This window comes from Zosterops lateralis, assembly GCF_965231275.1.
Source record: "Zosterops lateralis genome assembly, chromosome: 5".
In the NCBI taxonomy this organism is placed as follows: domain Eukaryota; kingdom Metazoa; phylum Chordata; class Aves; order Passeriformes; family Zosteropidae; genus Zosterops; species Zosterops lateralis.
Window position 1 is genome coordinate 9,244,687 of NC_139766.1, and position 24,792 is coordinate 9,269,478.

General features: G+C 43.5%; 1 protein-coding gene across 1 annotated transcript; it reads left to right on the top strand.

Moving 5' to 3' along the window:
• Positions 1-305: 305 nt before the first annotated feature.
• Positions 306-19,161, top strand: RNF4 (ring finger protein 4; the record flags this gene model as incomplete). The annotated part of the gene is made up of 9 exons (XM_083862360.1): positions 306-311; positions 3,584-3,727; positions 3,770-3,896; positions 12,007-12,170; positions 12,620-12,740; positions 13,457-13,543; positions 15,348-15,513; positions 18,101-18,149; positions 18,487-19,161. 9 exons carry the CDS (start codon positions 306-308, stop codon positions 18,634-18,636), a joined length of 1,014 nt encoding a protein of 337 aa, XP_083718486.1. The 3' UTR covers positions 18,637-19,161.
• Positions 19,162-24,792: the final 5,631 nt, after the last annotated feature.

Below are 24,792 nucleotides of genomic sequence, written 5' to 3' on the forward strand. Positions count from 1 at the left end.
GAATTAAAATCTGCCCAGCAGTAAGACTATGTAATGTATTTCTATTTTAACTCAATGCCAGTTACTAAGTGTTTAATTATGGCTATTGCAAATATTTAAATTGAAGGAGACTGTCACTGACATTAGAGTCAGGCAGCTGCTTCTAATGCTCTCACAACATTGCATTTCTCACTTTTTATTGAAGGAGGTCTAATGCAATTCTTTTATTGCCATCTAGCTGTGAAGATCACTTCCACAACCCACAAGTGGATAAAATGTGCTGTATTTTTCACTCCAAATAAATGTTCTTGTAGTTCACAAAGGCAATGCAGGTAGGGCTCATGCTCCATAGCAGGAGTTAAGGAACACAGAAGTATGAAAAGAAGGAATCATAGAAGTAGAATTACATAGAAAAAGGGAACTATGATGCCATGACTAGTATGGTATTGTATATCTTTAAATGACAAACCCTTGGTGGCAGGGAGTTTGTCTTTCTTTGTGGCTGTTCAGCATTCTTTTGCACTGTATTCCAGAGCAATAAAGCTAATTGGTGACTCCAACACCTCGATTTTCCAGAAGCCAGCAATTAACAGCTGACACTCATGGTCGAGGATATTGCATGGCTGAACAGTTTTTAAACTTTTTCATAAGAATTTAAAATAGAAAAAAAAGAAAAGCATCATTAAGCAGATATTGAAGTCATGGAAATTTCAAAACCCCATCACACTGCAGCCTTCTTGACCTTTGATTTTGGACCAAGTTTTCAAAATTCTTACTGAATTACAATCAAGCTGATTCAGAATTATCTCTTTCTCTATATTTTCTTTGCTCTCAGATGAAAGGACTGAGGAATAGAGGAATCTCAATAATCCAGCTGTAGAAGTTTTGCCTTTAGAGGTCACAAGTAGCCCTATTGTTACTTTGGGATCTGATGCATAAAGTCATTTTCAGAATCAGCATTCTGAGGAATGTAGAAGAATGTGTTTTGAAGGGAATACCCATATATTTTTATACTGGTATTTTTGTATCCATATAACCCATTGATTTTTCAGTGATGGCAGGCCTTGCAACAGAATACACAGAATAACATAAAAAATACCACCTTGCTCCTGACAAATGGGTATAACTTGATGCTGGCCACAGCAGATGCTATCCAGAACCACTCTGCCTTGGCTTCTAGAGCACATTCTCCAGTATTCCTGTGAGGTGAGCAATGCAGAGCCATCAAAGGTCTGGTGGGACTTGTTAGCCTTGTGTTACAGAAGCAGCTGCAGTGTCACTGGAGCCAGGTGAGCTGTGGAGCCACACAGCTCACTGAGACTTGCTGTCTCAGCTGGTGCCTGTGGCAGGGACCATCCGCCACCTGGTGCAGCCACACACAGATAACTGAGTGAGCAATGCCTCTACACTTGCTTCACAAGAAGGCAGGTGGATGAATAATTCATGATTCATTCATTTGTTACACCATTTGCAGCCAAGAAGAGGAGCCTGAGCAAACAAAGCTGACTCGGAAATCATCCATCAAAACAGAGTAACAAAATCAGAGGTTGCACCTGCCCGATCATAGTGACAGACTCATAAGGAAACATTTATAGCGCTGGAAGCTGCACATTCCAGAGATCTCTCATTTTAGCTCAAACAGCCACAGAAGCCTTCACATGCCACTACAGTGTAAGGAGGTGTAACAAAGCCCAGATTACCTGGGGAAGACCAAGGGGTTTTGCCATGTGGCAGGCACAGGACACTGAGTGCTCCCCACTCAGGTAACACAGTCACTGCTGGTGGCATTTGGCTCCCTCTTCCACATCTGCCTCAGGAACGAGGGAAAGCTCACATTCAGTGACTGCCATGCCAGGTAATCTAAACTGCCCTAGAGAACACAGGCCTTTTATTATTTAAATGAAGTTAAAGACACAGAGATGGTTAAGTTGGGCTGGCAGGGAAGAAATACCTACTACAAATCTCCAGCACTCCTCACCCAGAAGAGGAGAAGGGAAGATAAGTCACTAGGGAAAACTACCAGTTCATCTACAAAGAGCCCAATTGCCAGGCACAGGCCAGTAAGAATCCAGAGGACAGCTGCTTATTGCACTGAGGTAAAACTGTTGGATAAAACCTTTTTTGATAGTGAGCTGAAGGCCTTGAAACACTTCTGCAAGTGTTTATGAGTCAGACATTGGATCTGGAGTAATTATTCTATGGGTATGAGGTAACAGTCTCCCACACTGAATGCTCTGATGAATTTTGGTCAGGTTTTTTTGCTTTTTGGAAACACACTGAGAAAAATAATTTCTTCACAGAAAGGGTGATTAGATATTGGAATGGACTGCCCAGGGAGGTGGTGGAGTCACCATCCCTGGGGGTGTTTAAGGAAAACTGGACATGGCCATGATCTTGTCAGTGAAAAGCAAGAATAAAACTCCTTAACACCAATACAGTGTTAAGAAGCAGGCGTTACTTTATTACAGCACCAGAGGCACAGGGGGTAACTTGGCCTAATGTGCATGCCTGGCTGAAGATGATAGAAGTGTTTATTAACCAGGGATTGCAGAATCACAGAATATGCTGAGTTGGAAGGGACCCACAAGGATTATTGAGCCCACCTCCGGGCCCTGCACAGCACCCTCCCAAAGAATCACATCATGGGATTGTCCTGAGAGCATTGTCCAAACACTCCTTGAGCTCTGTCAGGCTTGGGCTGAGACCACTGCCCTGGGGAGCCTGTTCAGTGCCCAGCCACCCTCTGGGGAAAGAACCTTTTTCTAATATCCAACCTAAAGCTCCCCTGACACAACTTCAGGCCATTCCCTTGGCTCCTGTCACTCACCACAGAGCAGAGATCAGTGTCTGCCCCTCCTCTTGCCCTCACAAGGAAGTTGTAACTGCAGTGACTCTGTCTGCTCAGGCTCCTCTTCTCCAGCCTGAACAGACCAAGTGCCCTCAGCTGCTTCTCCTCAAGGCCCTTCACCATCCTCCTTTGGATGGCCTCTATTAGTTTAATATTTTCCTTATGTTGTGTTGTACATATTAATCAGAGAAGTGTTAGATATTGAAGTGTTAGAGACAATATTAATCACAGAAGTGTTAGCTATTAGAAGCTGCCTGGGTTTGCCCTGTGAGCCTCAGAGAGGCCTCTTGAGGATTTCTAGGAAGCCCTGGTGGTCTGCCACATAAGGTGTTGGGGTTTTTTCAGTTTTTGTCCTCGGTACAAAAGCTGCGCAATGTTCTGAAGGAACTGGATTGGGTTGGCTTGTTACAAGGTGCAGTAACCACCACACAGTTCCATTAACTGTTCCTTCTGCATTAGCAGTGTATATCACTGTGGTTGACATGGTAGTGTTTAGTCATCGGTTGGACTTGATGATGTCAAAGGTCTTTCCGACCTAACTGATGCCGCGGTTCTGAGATTCTGTGAAACGCTCCCAGAAGACGGGGAGGGGGTGGGGCGGGTGGAGAACACCACTCCAAAGCTCACACACACTCCCTCTCCAGGTACAACAGCTCCACAGAACACAGCAAAAGCACGCTCTGGCTTCGGCCGGCCCTTTCAGGGTCTGTCAGGGCCGAACTAACCCGAGGACCAGGAGATCTTTCCCGAGGGTAGCAAGAGAACTCAGCGGGCCCCGACAACCCCGCACAGGCCCCACGGCCCGTGTGGAACTACAACTCCCAGCACGCCCCGCGGCACCAGAGGAGGTGGGGCTACCCGTCTAACCGCTATCTGATTGACGTCCGCATCGGCCGCTCGGCGAGCGCAGGTCCGCGGCTCCGCCAATGGTGAGGCCGTGAGGGCGGGCGCTGCCGTGCGCCGCTGCCGGCCGGCTCTGAGGTGAGCGCGGCGGGCCGGGGGCTCGGCCGGGAGGGAGCGGCGCTAGCGGGTCCGTCCCTCCCGCTCGCCCCAGGGTCGGGGGCGACAGGTGAGGGAGGGGAACGGGAAGGGAAGGAGAAAGGGAAGGGGAAGCGGAAGCAGCCGTTCCCGGCCGCAGTGGGGGGAGCGGAGGAGATGCGGCCGTTCCTACCGGTGCGCGGGGCTGGGCCGGCGCCGCCCCCGCTCCGGCCTGAGGACGGAGCCCGGGCCCTTCCCCGGGCGCGGCCCCGTCCGAGGGGCTCCCCCGCAGCCCCCCCGAAAGCCGCGTGGCGGGTCCGCCCTCCCCGGCCCGTCCAGGTGCTCCGGGGCCGGGGCCGCCGCCGCCCGGTTCGGGGACGGCCCCGCCGCTTCTGCCCTGCCCTGCCCTGCCCTGACCGGCGGCCGCGGTGCGGGCACGGCTGGGTCACCGCCGCTCCTGCCCCTCTTCCCGGGAACACGGAGCTGTTCTTCTCCGGATGAACAGCCGGGGCTCGGTGGATGTAGCTGCATGAAGTTGTCGCTCTGCCCTCCCATTTTGTGTGACAGGAGGAGTGGGGGGAATGTTGCTCGCCTACTTCAGCCCGCACCTGCACTTGATTACAGGATGTGGAAGAACTCAACTACTTTTTTTTTTTCTTTCTTTCTTCTGTATTTGGTTTTTGGGACTATTGAAAGTGAGTTGTGGCGTCTCTCGGAGAAACTTGTGCAAGTAAGAGCACTGACCTTTCCTTCTGGCCAGTATCCATTTTTCTTTGCTGTCTGGAATGGGACATACGGCCCATGAAAAGGTTTAGTGTGTTGTTTTGTTCCGTGGGTAGGTTTGGGGGGGATTCTTGGTTGTTTTTGGAACTGTTTGGGGTCTTTTAGGTTATTCATGAACATGTCATGTCTGTCTGTAGATGTAGCTGCCTGCTTAGAGCACAAAGACTGGTGTATCTCTGTTTGTAACCTGGTTATCTCTAATCTTTACTCTTTTTATGGTGCCTCTCACCAATGTCTTTTGGTATGGGAGCAGTTTACCTAATTTGGGTAACAGAGACTCAGTTTCTTTTTTCACTCAGGTTGGTGTAGTGCATTTGAGAAAATCAGAGCATCTTTCAAAGTACTGGAAACAAGAACAGGAAAGTTTAAAAGAGTGAAAGATTAGCGTTCTCCATGGTTAAGAAAAAATTGAGTCTGGCACTTTATGTCTGGTATGTGCATCTTCTTGAGGACAAAAATGTAGTTTTCAGATATATCTTTGAGGCAGTGTTTCCTGTTCTTAGGAGTACAAAAAGACATCTGGAGTAGAAATGAGAAGCAGTCCTAAAGTGATGCCTTGGGCTGGGTACCTAGAGCAGAGGCTAGACAGAGTTAGAGAATAAAGTGGGTATTTATTAAAGGCTCTTAACAGGTACATTGGGCCGTGCAGGAGCCTCACAGACACTGCACCCAAGATGGATGACAGGAGTTTTTTGGGCAGATATAAGTTTGCTCTAATTGCATATCAGGGGTTAATTGTCCAATTACAGCTTCAGGCAGTGAAGTCACATTCCCCCAGTTTGCTCTCCCCCACTTTATGTTTGTTTGTACTTTTCGGGCCTGAGGCTGTGATGATGACCTTGGTGTTCAGGCCTGGAAGGATTTGTTTTATCTGACCAAACTGTGATGAGAGCTTACTAACACTCTATGTATTAGTTATACACTAATCCAGTAGAGGATCTGAAAAATATAAAACTATAACTATATATCATTTGAGTATCCCATTTTGACAAATTCAACATGTAATGGTGTTGTTAGCTGTGCCTTGCATATTCCCAATGTTTGGATTTACATTATTGGTTTCTTTAAGTGGGTACTTCAGGGTATTTCTCATGCTTAGGATGAATATGAACTTAAGTCTTGTTTGTGGTAGTTAGATGGAGAAAATGCCTCTCTCTTGCTTCAGACAATTTGCCTTCTTTCGTGTGGGAGACAAGACTTTGTTTTGAGAGTGGTGCAAGAAAAGTTTTCAGTATTCTAGGGAATCAATTGTTTTTGAGTGGTGATTCAAACATGTTTAATTAGCTCAGCTTGAACTCGGTGAAAATGTTGACTTTTTGTGGAGGAAAAAACAGGAGACTTAAATGACAAACAGCAATAGTTACCACTCCTAGTGAAACATTCTTATTTTAAGTAGCTTGACCTTCTTTTTCCTCTAGTACAGAGCAAAGTTGGTACTTGTAGTCTTTGAAATGCTGTTTGTTCTGAGATCAACACTGCTTAGGAACAATAACTGCATGTGCGGAACTCTGTGTATGACAGGAAGGGGAGTGGCCTTTTCTGGGACTGTACCATCCTGGAGTGAAGCAGTAGAAAGTCTGTAAAAGTTAAAAGTATTTATTGGCTTGCTAAGTTGATCTGCTAAGTTTTTACACAAATAGAAGTCTTTTGTTTTTTTAAAAAGACATCATTTTAGAATTGCTCATTGATGTTTGCATGCATCTTGCTGTGAGACTTGCTATAAATCTCACAGATAACTGCAGCTAAAGCTGTGAGTGAGGTCACTGGATGTCTGTGGGTTGAGGGGGAAAGTTGCTGCAGTAATTATTTGTATTATCTCCTGGGAGTCTTGGTGCTGGATGGTTTCATAGTGACTACTGGAAGAAGTCATTATTATAGACCTTATCATTAACTTGGGCTGTCCTGTGTAACAAACTTCATTATTAAATTAACTAGTCCTGCAGTTTTGAAGATTTTTAAGAAATTCGTCCAGATGGGTGTATCTCTTCACATGCAGTGTGTATTCCCTGTTCCTGTACATTACTGAACTTGATCTGTGGTGTATTTAAGAAAGTAAACTCTGCTTTGTTTTCAGAAGGTTTGGGAGTTGATGGTCAGTGAGGTTTCCCAAGTAAGCCAATAACATGTGGGAATCTATAGCCCCACAGAAAAGGTTTGTTCTTATAAAACAAAAATGTTACTGGATCATAAGACTCCTTCCGTAGTCTTAATAAATTCCAGCTGTCTGCTTTTCTTAGTAAACAGGACTCTCCTGAGATGAGCCATGTTGATATTGATGAACCTACCTGTGATGATTTGAGGTAATTTTACAGTGATGAGCTTCCCTGTGGGTATCTATTCTCACCTTAATTCTTTAGAACCAGCCTCTGAAGAAGGTTTGAGCCATTGGCAGCTGGAACAGTTGTGCTTTATATGTACTCTCTGCATTCATTATGAAGAAACCCAGTTGTCTTGTTCTAAGATTCTGAAGATTAAACCATTTAAATAGCAACAGTATGCTCTGTCACTTAGGTCAAAAGGCAGTTCTGTCCTCTGCTGCAATTGAGGGTTGACAGGAGATCCTCTGAGACATTTCACAGTAATCCTGTGTTCACAGGCATCACAGTAATCCTGTCAATAAGCTGGTTTCTCGTATCTGGATAAAGAAGTGTTTGGGTATTTAAAGTGGATAGGATGGTCTTAACGTGTCTGTTGTGTGTTACTTCAGTTTTCACCATAATTTTAAGATTTAAATTTGTTGGCTGGTTGGCTTAATTTTTTCTTCTGTTTTAGCTCTCCTTTGGCATATAAGTCACTCATAGCCAAAGAGAATCTGTGCAGGTTTTTGTTTGGAGTCATCACAGTGTTCCCCACAACTTTTTAACCCTTTCTAAAAATACTTAATTGGCAAACCATTGCACTGGGTTGTATTGAGTGTTAAGTCTGAAAAGCATCAGGTCTTGTGAAACCTTCTGGGTATTTTACATTCAAGCCTGTGCTGCCTGATGAATACAATAAGCTTATTTTTTGCTGTCTTTCAGCAATGCAGATATGTCAGTGTTTGTTGTTCTGAAAGATTCTATTTGAAACGGTTCCGAAACTTGTAATTTAAAATAAGCTGTGACGGTTTCAGGTTGAAACCAGGCAGAAACACCAATTTGTGTAGTGGGTTCAAGTTCACCTATTTCCCGAATTATGTGTAGTGGTCCTAGTGCCTACTAGAATTATTAACTCTATTTCTGCTGTGAGATCGGATTAGGAGGAAAGCAAAGCAGGCTCAAAACTTAAAATGGTATAAAGATAGGTTTATTAACAAAACTACATGAGAGAAAGAAATTAGTACGAATCAGAATAAAACCTTTAAAACACTTCCCTCTCCCCCAAAAGTTTCTTTTCTTTCTCCCAGACAATGTATAGAGACAAACTTGAAACCCTTGCTCAGTTTACCACCTATAAAATAATTCTTTTAGAGAGAGAAGTCTCTTTTGATATGTCATGATAACTTCCCCACAAGAAAGAACAGTTCTCTTGTGGCTTTTTAATTCTCATAAAAGCAGCTGCCCGGGAATCTGCATTTGTGAAGTCCCTCCCATATTACACAGCCTCCCACAGCTGCATATGGGCCATGTACTTGTGGGGTATCATTTTAAGGATGAACGGTTCCAAAAGATGAAGTTTTTCTTCATCTTTAGGAACAGAGATATTTTCTCTTTCTAGGGGCAGATCCTCATCTTCATCTCATCTCTCTCTCTCTGTTCAAGCTTCTCATAAGACCACAGCTACTTCAGTATTTACTTAGTCCACCACAAATGCCTTTGCTTATTTATATCTGCAATCTGAACTCTTATCATCTCCCCAGTACATATTTCCATGACTTAAAGAGATACTCTAGCATATTACAGTCTATTCGCATAGCTCACAAAAGATTTTCAGCCTAAAACCAAGGCATCTTCTCATTCTCTTCCATCTAGGCCTCAGTTTTTCCTTCATTGACTTAGATGTCTTCATACTGTCTCTACATGTCTTCACTCTCTTTTCTCTCACGCAGAGAGGATTTAATGTTTTGCAAGTTTCATCTGGAAAGAGTTAACAGCCTGCAGAAGACACGGTGATTCTTCTGGGCAGTGGCCAGAGGTGGTAAAATCAAGCCTGAGGCCAGGCCAGGATCTGGGGTTTCTGGCTGCTGTGGGGCCACCTGCCCAGAGCTGCCTTTGCTCTCAGCTGTGTGATCTCTGCGGGGCTGGGGAGGGGCCCGGCCCCGCAGGTCCTGCAGGGTGTGACGGTGGGGAAAGGGCCCTGGCCCTTGGCAGGGTCACCTGGCCTGGCAGGACCTCCCGGGGCCGGGGCTTTAGCAGAGGATGTTACAGCAGCCACAGGCCCGATCCCGCCGGGAACGGGGCCCTCTCTCCTCCCCCAGGGCAAGGAGGGAGCCAGGCCCTCTTGTTGTTACCTCTTACCAGGCCAGAAGGAAAAGAGAACTTCTCAGAATTTTTTGTGATTTTTAACCTGTGTTTTCACAGAGGCACGGAGGTTTCATCTTTCTAGCGGCTTTACCAGATGTCAATATTCAAGCCTAGTCACTGATTGATTTTGCTATAACTCTCATGGAAAAAGTCACTTCCATGCAAAACCAGCACATAAGCTTATATAAAGTTCATTTATTTGTATTTCTCAGGTTTGTGCACCAACTAACACTTCCCAGCTTTTTAATGCCCAGGTATTTTTTCTAATTCAGTATCTGAGCAGAATCAAAGAAAATGTCTCTTGGCTTCCTTGTTGAAATAAGACTTACAGATAATCCAATGGCCTAACTTCTTTATGTACCTCAGGTGTTGCTCACTCCTGTTCATCCTCTTGCTCTGTGCAGAACACTGGTTTACCTAAGTCATTTTTCATTTCATTTGTAGCTGGTCAATGGAGATGGTAACTTGTCTTGGAGCAATTATTTTGAAAGAGCAGATATGTAAGGTTTAGGGGGGGGTTCTCTCCCTTGCCTCCATCCCTCGTCTCTTGTTCTGTGTCTTCTCCCCCTTCCTCTTCACCTGGTCTCCTAAAACCTCCAAACCCATGAATAATAGTCATATGGAACTAGGAGCTTGTATAGCACCTAGAAAATGTGCTCACAGAACAGTTTCTCTGTTCAATTTTTTGTTTGGTTGGGTTTCTTTATGATTGCAACATTAGGCATGCTCTGGTTTTAAAAGTTCTTGTCTCCTATCCCAGAAACTCAGTAAAGTGAGTAAAATAGGATCTTCCCAGGAATGTTGATAAGACTCACAGAGAAGCTTTCTTTCTTAACAAGTGAAGTGAAATCTAGACCTTAAGAACAGTTGGATGAAGTGTTAGAAGAGAATTCTGCTTAGCTGGACACAAAATGTTATGGGAATGATTGCATATGTGAGTCCTGCATTGAGGGAGCAAGAGACTGGAGTCAGTCTGCCTTCTCTGGTAGCCTGAGCCTTCAACATCCCAGGTGACAACATAAGACTATTTCTTATCTACCAGAAAAACAGAACATGTCAGTTTAGATTTCTAAAAAAAAGTGGGAGAGGGTGTTAGACATAATCATTCTGAAAATGAGATCTATTGTGCCCATGGACTCACTAAGCATTAAGTCTGGCATATGTGGTTCAACTGGGGGGAAAAAAGGCATATTGACTTTCATTTGGGCTTTTGCGCCAGTTTTAAAATGAAAAAATGTGAGAAAATTGATGAACTGTGTATTGTGTTGCTTTAAACTATACATAAATATATCTTTGAGCTTTGTAATAAGTACCAAATTGAGAGTAAGCATTTTTCTCAAGCATGTCCTGTTTTAATAATGTCACAGTTCAGTGTTAATGGATCACTTAAGAAAGCGATTTAAGAAATGAAGTAAGTTGAAGCGGAAAAAGATCAGTCAGGTTCCTTTTAATTGAAGGCTAGGATTGACTACCAGTCCAGTTCCATCTCACTGCATGTTCACATGTTTCCCCATCTGGGAGTAGGCTACAGCATGTGTGCTGGTCTTTATGGCAAAAATCAGTCAGCTCTGGAGGCAGTTCAGCAGTTCTTATTTAACATAGTGTCCTGGTTTTCAACAAATTTAGGAGAAATCTTCCGAAAGAGTGTTGCCTCTAATAGAAGCCTGGTTTTAGCAACCCCTCCCCCACGGGTTCCCACAGGTTCAAAAGGAATTCCCTTGGAGAAAGTGAAAAAAACCCTGTTAATTTAACAGTCAGATTGCTCACAGGCATGAAAGAAAGAATTCACAATGTTAAGTAATAAAACCTCTCACTGCTCTGAAGGGACGGGGGATTCAGAGTCCTTTCTGTAAGTGTGGCTCGGTTCTCCCCAGAGCTGGGGTGCAGCATGGGCCCACTGGTGGTGAGGGGGGCCCAGGTGGTGTTCTGGTGTTTTGGACTGGAGAAAAGCTGAACAGTTCCAGAAGAAAAAGCCACAGTCCCAGGAAAAAACCTTATTGACTCAGCTAAGGAACAAAAAGCTAGCTAAAAAAAACAAGGAAAAACTCTGTCTTTTGCGCTCTCTCTCTGGAGAAAGAAAGCAGAATGCTGGGAGAAAGCGAGAGGCTTACCTCTGTGTTTTACCTCTGTGTTTTTAAACACAGGTGCCAAAATAATTCCACCAATTTCCCTCCCACCCCCCTTGGATCTAACTTGAAGCTACAGGACTCGTATCTGAGCACAGAGCAGATGACAGGGGATACCAGAGCACACAGTCACCCCAAGACACGTAGTTGTCATTTTCCTGGTCCCTCCACCGTGTCCACTTGTGCCCAGCCCCAGCTCCGCACTGTGTGTTGGACAGGTGGTAACTGTAGCACAGCCAGGCTCCAGGATGGGACCTTCAGTACCCTGTCAGCTACTCAGAGCTGCCTTCATGCTTTTCACTCTCCCCCTTGGCAGGTAGCTGGGCATGCACAGGTACAAGTAACAGAGCAGCTATAGTGAACTCATATTTCCCTGCACATCAGCAAGTATTTTGAAACTGAAATTTGTCTGCTTCACTTGCTTTAAATCCCTCTCAAGCTGTTTGGCTCCCAGCTGTTGGAATCTGGAGATGGGTTGCAGAAGAAAGCTGCTCATCTGGAGTTTAGGTTCTCTGAAGATGGCTGTTTATGACAAAATGCCCACTGATTCCTGCCCACAGACATTGTCTTGAGTATCATTCAGTTGCTTTTCTGTTCAATGTCATTGGGATTTCTTAATATTCTTCTAGGTTGCTGTCAAACTCATTTTTTCAGGTGTTAAGTTCATGGGTGAGAATGACTGAGGCTTCAGGCCCAGCTGCAGGTGTCTGGGGCTCACATACTGAGCTTGGCTTCCCTCCCCTCTGGCTTTGGGCAGAAACTAGTGGCCCAGGAATGGGAATCTTTGAGCAGGGGGTATTGGAGAGTACAAGCATTTCATACAGGTAACCTTCTCTCTTCTCTTTGGTAGGTTTGGAAGAGTATCGTCCTCTGACCTTCAGAAACCTGGAGTTTTTATCAGTGAGCTACCTAAAGGAGTCTAAGGAAATTATAGCTGTAGCTTCCTTGCCATTACTTTTTTGGTGTTTGTACCTCTTTTTCAGTGGTTTTAAATCAAGAAACACTATGAGCACAGTAAGTATTTTGCTACTCAATGCAAACTTGATTCTTGAAACGTTTTCCATTGTATTTCAGCAAACTGTTTTACGAGTTTGGAGCTAATGCACAGGACAATAAGTATATTGAATCTTTGTGTTAGTTCAGTAAAGATTTTTAATCGCTCTAGGTGCTAGCAGTGACACAGAAATAGTCACAATGTCAGCAAAACCTAATAAATTTTGAACTAGTTTCTCATTTGCAAACCACCATGATAGGCTTTTTCTTGGTGAGGCAGCTGGTAAGAGATCTGGGGTAATGATTTTTCCTTGCTGGAATCAATTCAGGTAAGAATAACCTATACCACCTTTTGATCACTATTACAGGAGTGTTTTCTGTACCCTTGTGTGCTTTCACTGGTGTTGCAAAATTGAGGGCTATGTTAATATTGCTTGCACAGAAAATGCAAAGTCTTTGTTCTCTCTTAGACTCAACGGAAGCGCCGTGGAGGAACAGTTAATTCTAGGCAAGCTCGAAAAAGAAACAGGCTCATGGCTTCTACTGCTGAAATGGCTTCAGAAGCAGAGCCAATAGAACTTGAGGAAAGTGGTAAGCTTTCTTTTGAAGTGATAAGAACAGAAAATGCTTCTGGAGGATTAGGGTCCAGCTGAATATGTGCTTTTGCCAGTTTCTCGGCTGTTTACTGGAGAAGGGAAACATGATTTTAGGAGGTGCCTAGAATGGCATTGCTAAATGACAAGCCTACCAAAAACTGGTTGGTTTGTTACTGACCTACAATGCATTTGCCACTAGTGATAGATGAGTTGCATAGGAAAGGTCCTCAAGAGCTGCTCAAACATCTGCATGTCTGTTCAGATGAGATGGGAGTTACAGCAGCTGCCACTACACAGAGTGCCAAACTAAATTTGGCAACTCCCACGTTTGATTAAGATGTGGAAAACTTTGATCATTAATTGTGCCCAATCCCTCAAGGGAGTCTGCAGAGCACAGCACTGTTATATCCTATATGATTCATGTTATATTTCTGTGTGATAAACATTCTCCTGTCAGATGAATTGTCTGTTGCTGTAGTCATCTGACAGAACTGTGTGAGGAGCTTAGCTGCTCTTTTGCATTTCAGCTTGCTGAAAGCAGGGCTGGTAAAGTCTCTCTGTAGACTGCTGAGGGTAAAGCTTGAGTGAAATGTTGGATTCATTCCTGGAGAGAAGATGGACTGGAGATGGTTGAATCTCAAGCTGTTACACAGTTGCAGGCAGTTTTCCTCCTCTGCAATCTCTGACCTCGATTCTAACTTTGTTTTTCAGCTGGTGAAGAGGTAGTGGATCTCACATGTGAATCTTCTGATCCTGTAGTCGTTGATCTAACTCACAATGATTCCGTTGTGGTAAGTAGTGAATAGCACACTTGCCTAAATATTGTAGTCAAATTAGTTTTCTCATATGTTGCCTGATAGAATCTGACTTTATGGGTAAGTTTTAAGTTCAGAGTTGGCTTGTCAGGGCATGAAGGTCCTGTGTTACAGATAACAAAGAAGCTGCTCTGGAGATGCACTTGCAGTTAGTGATAGGGTAGTATAACATAACTTTTTGCTCCAGAACCTGGAGTTTATATAGATGAATCATAAGTAGTGTAACATAAAAAGGTGCAGTTGATAGTTGAAGTTTTTCTAGATATAGCAAAGATAGAATCATAGAATTTGGTTTCTTTTCTTCAGCAGCTGCTGTAGTATGAAGTGTTTATGGACATCACTGCTGAACTGGCCTGTTTGAGGAGAACAGGAAAGGATCACCTGAAACCCTAAAACTGAACTGGGAGAGCAGGGAGGAGTGGGTTCAGGTGGTTCATAAGTTGCCTCTGTTTCTACCCCATTGGAGCAGTGGGAGCAGAACTATCAGCATCCACATAGTTGTTTACAGAGAAGCATTTAATATACTACTTTTGATATTCCTAATCAAAATAAGAGTTATAGTCTACCATTCTTAGCTTGTTTTGCTGGAACTCCTGTGCCTAGCTGGTGTTTGTATGTAACATTAGGGGTGCACAACAAAGTCTAATTCTATTTTCTTTTCTCTCCCTTCCCATATGTATTGATGCAAGATTGTCGAAGGTGAGTTGACATTTTAAAATTGATGATGGAATTCTCCTAAATGTAATAATTATTATTTTTTGCTTGCCTTTTCCAATGAATTTGAGCAGCATTTATTGAAACTGCAGAAGGCCAAGGACATTGCTAAAGCATCTGTCCAGTGCTTTAGACAAGCTCTGTTAGTCAGTATCAGAGTTTGTAGAAAGTATCTGAAATAAAATATATCAAAACCTGCTCTAAATACTTACTTTCTAAAGACAGAATTTCTTTAAATCCCAAGTTGACCATAATTTTAATTAGCACTAGGATATTGGTTGTGAATGAAAAAAAGTCAGAAGTTTGGTTTAACCTGTATTGGAAGGAACTGAAGGAACTAAAGAAAGTGATTTGTGCTTATAGTATTCACTAGTCTAAGATGCTTCAAATTTTACACTGAGAAGTATTAATTGTTTTTCTACTTTAGATGTTAAAATAGTTACAGATCTAGAGAAGTTAATCTTTTACATCTTTCAGACGTGGTTCTGATTACATTATTAGTATGTTGTCAGCTGCTTATCTAGAACGTAATCAGTTCTGTGCTCTGAATGAAGCAAGAGTAAGTGAAAAATGCCTGTATGAAAAATTGTAGCTGAACACTTAGACAGGAAGTGGTTTTGTGACTTATGTTGTTTTATTGATTCATAGCTTGATTATTTTTACGTGGATACTGAAGTTGCAGAGTTAAACTTGAGTTCAGTCCTCTCTCCCAGAACACAGCAATTGTTGCAGTTCCTCAAAACAGGATTGTAGCAGTTTCTGTCAGTCGGGATTGGGAGAAGTATCTTCCTTTTATAGGGGAGATTAATTCACAGGTAGTGTAATTACATGGAACGTGTGACATTGAGGATCTTCAAGATTAAGTTTTAGCTCTTCATAGGGCGAGAAGAGCAAATGTTTTGTGTCAGTATGTAGCAGAATATTCACAATGTCTGGACATGTTCAGCCTTACTATTTGGAAACTAGTTTAAGGTTGCTTTTAACCCAGCTGAATATGATCTAATATTTCATTTCAAGGATAGTTCCAGGGAGAGATATAATAGTATAGCTAACTTAACAAAATTAAATTACAGAGAACCAACGACAGAGGAGAAATCTGAGGCTACGAAGCCAGCGGCAGTCAGACAGCTGTGTCCTGAGCAGTGATGATGAAGATGAAACAAGAGATAACGACGTGTATGTGGCTGATAAAGCCTCTCGAGAACTGGGACCGCTGGAAGAGGAAACTGCCAATTCAAAGTATGTGTGTGTGCCTCATGGCCTACCAAACATTGAGTGGTGCTTCTTGTGAGACAGTTGTATTTGTCATCACTTGACTTTCTTTAAAGCCTTCACCTACTCAGTTCCCTCTTTTAATAAGTGTGACATCCCACGTTGCATGATAGTCAAGTAATACAATTTTCACTTTAGAATGAAAAGCCAGCCCAAAACAGATCTACAGCTTTGTATACAGCTTTAAAGATGTGTGTGGGGTATGGCAAGGAAGTGGGGATTAGTCACAGGCCAGAGCTCATAATGTATTTCATTTCCTTTTCCTACAAAGCTCCAGTAGTTAGTAAGATATAAAATACTTCTGTTTGTATCCATAAGGTTTGGGATCACAAGGCTGGCAGGCAGCAGACTGGCAAATTCCACTAAAAACACCTATGCATTCCCTGCTTTTTTTACAATACTGTGCCTTGCTGCCTTTCTCGAAGCAGCTGCTATCCTTCCCAAGGTGTAATTGCAAGGTGGTCCTGGAGGTCATGCTCTTATGGTCAATTCTTGTTCTGTCCCTTGGATATCATGGAGCCCTGATATGTTTGCATGTGGGATGGGAATCTTGCTGTTTGAGTGAGTAAAGACCCCATTCTCCAGAGAAAGTCTAACACACTGCAGCAGGATGTACTCTAAGGAAATGAAATCTGGTGTCTATGTGACTAGGCAAGTTGAAGTGATGCCTTAAGTTTTTAGCTTTTATATTTTTCACATTCTGTACTGCATTAGTAGAATGTTAGTTAGCTTTCTTCCCATTTTGGTCAGACTAAACAATCCTTCTGGGCCTGGCAACCAAGGTCACACCATTTTCCTCAGGCTCCAGAAAGTGTAAACAAAAATGAACCAGGGCAGGTGGGAGCAAACCAGGGGAATGTGACTTCATTACGTGAAACTCTAATTGGACAATTAACCTCTGATATGCAAAAAGACCAAACTTATAATAGTCTGAGAAACTCGTGACTGTTGTCCATCTTGGGTGTGGCCTCTGTGAGGCTTTGCACTGCCCAAGGTGTAGCCTTTGAAGGCCTTTTAATAAATACCTACTTTATTCTTTTAACTTTGTCTAGCCTTTGTTCTAGGTAGCCTCTTCCAAAGCATCAGGACATAAGAATTGTGGCACAAAATTCCTTTAAAGTGGATGGGGTTTTTTGTGGGGAGCAGGGGAAGTACAGGGTTAATTGAGGCTGATGTGCTTTGAGTCTTTTGGATGACTGAAAGGCAGTGTAGGAGAGAACTTGAGTATGTAGCTTTTGGGTGCCGGGTCATAAATATGGCACCGAAAGGTTCTGTGCTATTCTAATCCGTAATGTGCTTTGCCAATGGATGTGCTTTGCCAATGGATGTTGTAGATGTTTAAATTTTGGTTGTTAAGTACTTCAGAGAACAAATACCACTAATTGGATAGTATAAAAAGTAGTAGTTTGTTCCTTCAGCCTCCTCTGTTAAAGATTGCATCTTCCTGCTCTGTGTAGGTAAGGCTGAAAGAACTCAGTGCTGCAGCATTTAACATTGACAAAAGGGTCCTTCCTGATGCTGGGGATTGCTAGAGCCATTTGTAATGTTGGACTCTTCATCCTTCTAAGATTATCACCAATTGTAATTTGTTACTGAAGTGTTATAGCTGGTGCCCCAAGAATTTGAGGAGTAAAAATGGGAGAATTAGTGGAGTTAAATTATGTAGGTGAAACTAGGGGTAGATGTTAGTAGTGCTCTCTGCTTGAATTGAAGATAATGGGATAAAGGCCATCTCATGCTTTCTATTCCTGTTTGATTAATAAGTTACAAACTGTGGTTCAGCATTGGCAGTGACATAAGAAAGCCAAGTGTTTAGGGTGAAGAGTTCTGAAGGTTTAAACTAGAGATTAGCTTGTAAAGACAAGTGTCAGGAAGCTCTTTTTATTTCAGCTAGCTGATAATATTCAGCACTTGGGCTGGGACGTGTTCCCTAGGCAGCAGAGCTGTGGCTGTTGCTAAGTGTGTGTGCAGTACTGCTGTCCTGGAGGCTGAAGGCAGCAGAGGCACATCTGTAACCACAGCTCAGTAACAGACACTGAGTCGGTCTTTCCGCCTTGGAACTAGAAATTTGAGGTTGAGTATTTCCTCATGTTAGTGTGTTCCTGACCTACATTTTATAAAGAGTTCTTGGAATGCACATGTTACTGGGCTGTGCTAAATTAGGGCAGGGGATTTTTGAACTTCTGACAGCCTTTTCTCTTTCTAGAATGACTTGTTTCCAAGGCACAGCTCAGTGCTTTTGTTACAGAGCTGTCGCTGATGGCCTGTTGGAGATTGGTGCTGAACAGAGCAAGAGGCTGCTGTGAGCTCTTGTGCTAGACCGGGGTGACTGAGTGTATCTTCCCCCTGGGGAAATCCTTTCCTTTGGGATGGGGAGACCCAGTCTTGTTACTACATGCCACAAGCTGAGGAGCTAAAGATACACAGGAATCTTGAAAAGAAATGCATCATGGCACTCAGATAGTGACGTGACATTTTGTGTGTGGGTAACCTTTGATGCACAGTGAAATTAATGGCTTCATGTTCTTTCTTGTTCTGTTCTCTGTACCACAAGGCCGTCTGGTACTGTTAGCTGTCCAATTTGCATGGATGTCTACTCAGAGGTAAGGATCCATATGCTGTCATGCTTTACATTCTGTGAGGGAGAAAGGGGCAGAGGGGGGTGAACAACTCACTTGGCCGGTGTGGGATGTTACAGAGAGCTGACTTGAAGCACAGAGCTTACATTGAAGCTCATAATAACGTGTCAGTCTAAGCCACTTCTTGGTGGTGGGGGTAGAGGGAGGAGCCCTTGGCAGGATGGCACTGAAAGATCTTCAGGTTCCTTACTATTCCACAAGGACAATTCCAGATACACTAAGTCCTGTTTGTGTGATGGCAGTAGACCAGCAAAGTTGAATTCTTTAATTCCATTGCCTTTTGTGGTTTCTTTTCTTCCAGATTGTGCAAAGTGGACGACTGATTGTGTCAACAAAATGTGGCCATGTCTTCTGCAGTCAGTGCCTCCGTGATTCCCTTAGGAATGCCAACTCTTGCCCAACCTGCAGGAAGAAACTCACTCACAGACAGTATCATCCCATTTATATATGAGTACTTTTATTTCTCAGGACAGACTCAACTGGATTTTGGGGGAAATGTTATATTTTCAGTGCTCTGAAGATTTAAAGAGCAGCAGGTTGTGCACAAATCCAAATAAAACTGGTTTTTTTGGAGACCAACTTGAACGTATCTAGACAGCTTTTTTATGGTCCAAGTTGCTTTTTGTTATGTTCCTGGTTATCATGCTACATCAATGACTGTGTCTCAACTAGACCAGCAACCTAGACCAGGAAGGAAGCAGTTAATCCATTTCCTTCTACTTTTTTTAATGCTTAAATGAGGGAGTGTGAATATTTTGTTCTTTCTTACTCTGGAATGGTTTCCTTTCAGAAGACAGAATAGCAATTTACAATTCCATTACACGTTTTTTTTCATCCTGTAAAAAGCTCATGACTCTTGCTTTCTTGCATATCATCTTTGCCCAAGTAGAGTGAGTTCTGTATTGATGGGTTGTTTTTTCATAAATCAGTCTTAAATTGAAAACAAAGGTTATGCAATAAAGTAATCTGCTGTTAACCAGCAGTCAAGTGTTTTGAGCAGATGATTTGAACATGCAGATGTTTTTATGAACTCCATGGGATCCCAAGTATATACACACATTGCAGCATGTACAATGTGAAAATAATTCCTTGATTGTTTCAACTGCCAAGAATTCCTGTATTTTAATCCCAACACTGAACTTATTTTCTAATATGATGAGGTGATCTCTTGAGTTTACTTATGCTGTAACACTCTCTCCTAATAACTACCAAGAATACAGTGTTCTCATCTTCCTAGTGATGAAGAAGCAAATTCATCTGTATGCTGAATACCAAACTACCTACAGATCATCTTACTGTATCAGTTGTTCCCAGTGTAATGCTTTAAGTTCAGTGTGTTCCCTTTGCTGTTCTCGCTGGTTGTTACATTGACACCTGACTGGATGTAGCCTGGTGAATAGGATTGAAAATTAAATAACTGTACTGCCATTATTGAGTTGAGACTTTAGAAAGTGTTTGGTAGCAATGTTGACAGCTTGTTAGAGAAAAGTTAATCTAATCTCCCTTTGCCCTGGGCGTTGTCCAGTTTTCTTTAAATGCAGCTTTAAAAAAGAAGTCAGATATGTCTCCTAAGAAAGATAATTTCTCTAGTAGAGAAGGCAGGAATACACCAGTTTATGCACTCTTATCCAGTCACCTTTTCCCCAGGACTGAGTTGTAAATGTCTATTTTAAAGTTACAGCTAAAATGTCCGAGCTGATCTGGAATCCAGGGTGAGCTGATACAAACAGGTTGATGTAGACGAGATGATTAAAATCAGTGGTTTATGATTCACAGCTGTGGTAGGTGCATCTGTAAAAAAACTCCAGAATTAAACTTGGCCACCCCTTGACAGTTGGTTGCTTATAGAAACCATAAGAACCATTCTGTGCCCTGGTGCAGCACAACAAGGATGTGTTTAGTTAATGTTGGTATCACACGTGTTTTTGCCACCCTGTCCTTGGGATCTGTAGGGAGCCTTTAATTAAAGAAGCTCTTTTGAAGTTAGCTGTCTGAAGCTGCCTTGCAACCCAAAGTGAAGTTGACTTTTTTTTTTCAATTTTATTTAGGATGTTTCTGGGTAGAGTAATAGAGAGTTTTGTTACATAAAGGCTGCCTCCAGAAATGCAGTACCTCCCCCACTCTGGTTTGGACTGGCTTTAGCAGTGCTGTTAGCAGGAATATGCAGATTCTGTATTGTGGCAATAGGATGACTCCTGCAAAGTTACACAGGGAGTTCCTGTGTGCTACTACAGGTACACAAGGACTATGACTGTCTCAGGATACTGTGGTGACAGTGATGGCTGCACTTGTGTCCCAAAAAGCAGAGAGTTGATGCTTAAAGTATTCATTGTGTGAAGAGAAGCAGCCCAGCATTAGAACTATAGAGACTCTTTGGAGTCACAGAAACTACTTTCTCCTGGTAGCTTAACAAATAAACAGTGAATTATGGCTGGTTTTCCTGGGGAGGCTGCTATGTGAAAAAAACCACCAGAAGAGGATTTGAGGGATTACTATGGAGGATGAGGGTGAGTCACTTAACCATACATCTTTCACAGTCTACTAGCCATAGCCTAAATGATTTTGCACAACTTCCTCCATGTAAATACCACTTTAGAGTTAGTGTCTCAATAAATAGATCTAATCAAAATTTAGATATCATAAACTATAACGAAAAGTTTTTAGCTTTTGTGTACCCTGTGAAGTGCCACAAATTTTGTGCATCTCAAAACAGATATTATGTCTCAGTACATGGGAAAAAAATCGGAAATTCGTTACATGCTTTTTTTCTTCAAGGGGGGAAAAAAAAGTCTGATATATTTCAGTTCCAGCAATATTGGCAAGAACTCATAGAAAATGAAAAAAATCTTTATATTATGTAGATGTCTGTCTTGTTGTATATAGTTCAATTTTTCCTGTATTTAATTGTATTCAAGTCTGTCTGCCCATCTATGTTGAGCTCTGCTGGTAGGCAGAGGGTTCTCTTAACAGGTGAAAATAAAACGATTGGATTGATCAATCACAAGTGCTTCTTCTTTTTGTTGCGCTGGAGTCGTTGATTTGGAGGGAAATAATCCTGAAGGCCAAAGCCTTTCAGATGCTGGGACCAGTGTGGCTTGTGTGGGGCAAAGGAGAAAGGTGCTGCCCTGGGCAGGAGGGGGAAGTCCTGCTCAGGGCAGGGGCACTGGGGTGAGGTACAGGTGGGCATGTGAATGGGGGAGCCTGGTATCCAGTGCCAGAGAGAGAGCAGGGGGAGGATGTTGGGCAATCTCCCTGGGGTCCCATTGCCTGCTGGATGTGAAACAGCTACCAGAGAGAGGGCAAGGAGGAACACTGAGGAGAGAGCTGGGCACAGGGGAGTTTCAAAGTCTCAATAAAGCTCACTTGATTTTTTTTTCTCTAAAGAAACTAGAGACGCTGTTTCCTGAAGGTCTTAGCTTATCCCTCTCAGTTGCTTTTATTGTATTTTGTTATTTTTTACTCTTTATATTGTACACCTATCGAGTAGCTGCCTTTCCACATGTTGATGAGTAATTTGCTATTTCATTATACTTTTGTTTTTATCCTAAAATAAGCTTATAACTTTTTTGCTTTCTGCTGTACTTTTGCCTTATTACAGTACATTCTGTAATAATGGATCTTTTTTTACGAGTCAGGATTAAAGTGACAACTTCCATCATGCAATAATGTAACCTGCTGTTCAACAGCTGTCAGATGTTTTAAACAGAGGGCTGTGTGGACAGGAAGACTGTTGTTATGGGGAGTCCTTTCTACAGTTAAGCCCTTGATCTGCTTCTGGTGGAATATTGGATAAATCAGATACGCTTTCTGATTTGCCAGATTTGGCACTTTGGGTGGATGAAGCATGCAGCAACCACAGAAAGCTGTTCTCACTTGGAGTTTGATTCTGTATCACAGTTTTGGAAAGCAGAAAGGGTGGATATGAAGCATGAACCAGATAGAAAACCAGGCCCAGGGTGGACCAGCACTGGTCTAAGGAGCTAGGTATGGTCCAGTGGCTGGGCTGAATGTGTAATCTGGGTAATGTTTGCAGTGCTGCAGTGTCTGAAGTGAAGGCTGAGACTGGGAGGATGGTCCTGGGGGCTGGAGTGGAGACCACAGCTATGGATTGGGGACCAGTGCAGGAACATCATGAGCTAGAAACTGGAACTACAGAGGAAACTGTACAGATGTGTTTGCGGCTTTTTTGTGTTTGAGCAGACAGTTGGCAAAGGAGAATTGCCAAGGATAAGTGTTGGTGTATATCAGGTGAAACAGATTAGCAGGGCCATAGCTGCATTCTGGTTGCAGAGCTCAAGCCTCAATTTGCCTGGATTAGGGTTGTGACACAGGTCTGGGGCAATGCTGACAGGTGACATGATGCCATCTATGAAGTTTTTTTTAACTGTAGAGATGTGTCCTTGCATTGTGTCTGATCTTCACTTGATGGCAGTGTATGCTAATTTCATATGTTCTGTTAAAATCTATTTCAAATGTTCTGTAAAAATCTATTTTATCTCTAGGTCGAGAGCATGCAGTTGAGCCCTTGGGCTTCTGAGGATGGTTTTACCTCCAAATACTTTGTCTTTTTTATGTTGATGTTGCCTCATGATGTAAAATCCAGCTTGGTTGACTGTGTTTCATCTAAAAACCAAATTCATTGTTGTTTCTACAGTTGACTTAAGCCTTATGAACAATGAGATGCTTTAGAGTTGCTTCATATTCCTTCTGTAATCCTAAATCCTCCTACAGTTTCTTTTTGAGGGTTCTGGGAAAGTAAAAGGAACATGAATATCTGGTCTGAGACTTCCTCCCACTGCTGCCAACACCACCACCACCTAACAAGGTTTCTATATCCAGCACACAAAAAATTAGGTCACTCAAGAACTGTTATTCCTTTTTTCTCCCTTTTACTCTCAATGTCCTTATGCCCCATGTTGGGTACCAAAATCCATCTCGGTTTGAAAGACTGATGTCTGCTAGAGAAGGCAGGAGCCTCCCTTGGAATGGAAAATGTAAACCCTCTCCCTCCAAATTATTACAATTTTGAAATTAAGGTGATCTCCAGCAAACATATGAGAATAGGAATATCAGTTCTTTACTAGTCTGTATAACAAAGCAAACAAAGAGCAGCAACTACAGCACTAACGACAAACAGCCCCAGGAGCGCAGCGGCCCCTTCTCGGCCACTTTCCCCTGGGTGCAGTTCCGGTCACGGCCAGCGGGGGCGCTGCTGGCTCCCGGCGGGCAGGGCTCCGCCATGATTCCCCTGTGCCTGCAGGGGGCGCTGTGGGGCGGGAGAACACGGTAATGGCGGCTCCGCCCAGGCGGGAAGGGAAGGGAAGGGAAGGGAAGGGAAGGGAAGGGAAGGGAAGGGAAGGGAAGGGAAGGGAAGGGAAGGGAAGGGAAGGGAAGGGAAGGGAAGGGAAGGGAAGGGAAGGGAAGGGAAGGGAAGGGAAGGGAAGGGAAGGGAAGGGAAGGGAAGGGAAGGGAAGGGAAGGGAAGGGAAGGGAAGGGAAGGGAAGGGAAGGGAAGGGAAGGGAAGGGAAGGGAAGGGAAGGGAAGGGAAGGGAAGGGAAGGGAAGGGAAGGGAAGGGAAGGGAAGGGAAGGGGGAGGCCTCACTTCACAAACCCCGGGCAGCCCATCCCAGTGCCCCAGCAGGACTCTGGGAAGCAGCAGGCAGGGCCAGCAGGACACCTTGGCAGGCAGGAGGTGCAGGCTGCAGTGCAGTGAGAGCTCGGAGCAGTGCTGGAGAAGCAGCAGAGGTGAGGCAGTGGCAGCCCGGCTCCCGGCAGGGCAGGGAGAGGTGAGCCAAGGATCCCGGGACCTGGGCACAGGGTGATATAGGTCCCTCTTTTAGTGGGGTGGGTGTTAATAAGGTCCCAGTTCAGTGGCTGCTCTCATGAGCAGAGGCTCACCCCAGGGCAGAAGCAGCAGCTCTGGGCTGGGCTCTGGCGGCAGCAGCGAATTCCTCCCTCAAAACAGCAGCTCCAAACATCCTCCTCTGAAGCCGAGAGAGAGAGAGAGAGAGAGAGAGAGAGAGAGATCTACAGCTGCCCCAGACCTGTGTCTTATCAGCCCCATTCTTGTGGTATCTCTGCCCTCAGAGAGAAACTCCCAGATAAGAGAAGTGCAACGAGGTGCCCTCCTCCCCTGAGCTTGGCCATTTCTTTTGTTTTTCTTAAGCACTCAGTCATTAATGTTTCCTAACAACTTATGGGAAAAAAATTCTATAAAAAGGAACAAAAGGAAAGAAACATAACCCCAACCCCGTAGGAGAGGATTCCCATCTCTGCCGAGGAGAGTTGTCAGTGCTGAGCCCAAATGCAGACCAAGAGTCTGATGAATCCCTTCAGAGAGGGGTCCCACCCATGTCAGTGGTGCAGGATGAATGCAGGACTGATGTGATACATCCTGGTTTTGTCAGGAATGAGATGGAGGCCTCAAAGACCATTTCAAAAATATTTTGAATGGTTGCCACATCTTTCACTCAGTAAAGCCCTTGATTACACCAGCAATGTAAACCTGAAGGCCTTACTTCCCCCTAGTAACTGCTACCCACAGATTGTAGATTCAGACCTCATATATATTTTCCCTAGTAGTTATTACCTTGAGGTTTTAGGTAAG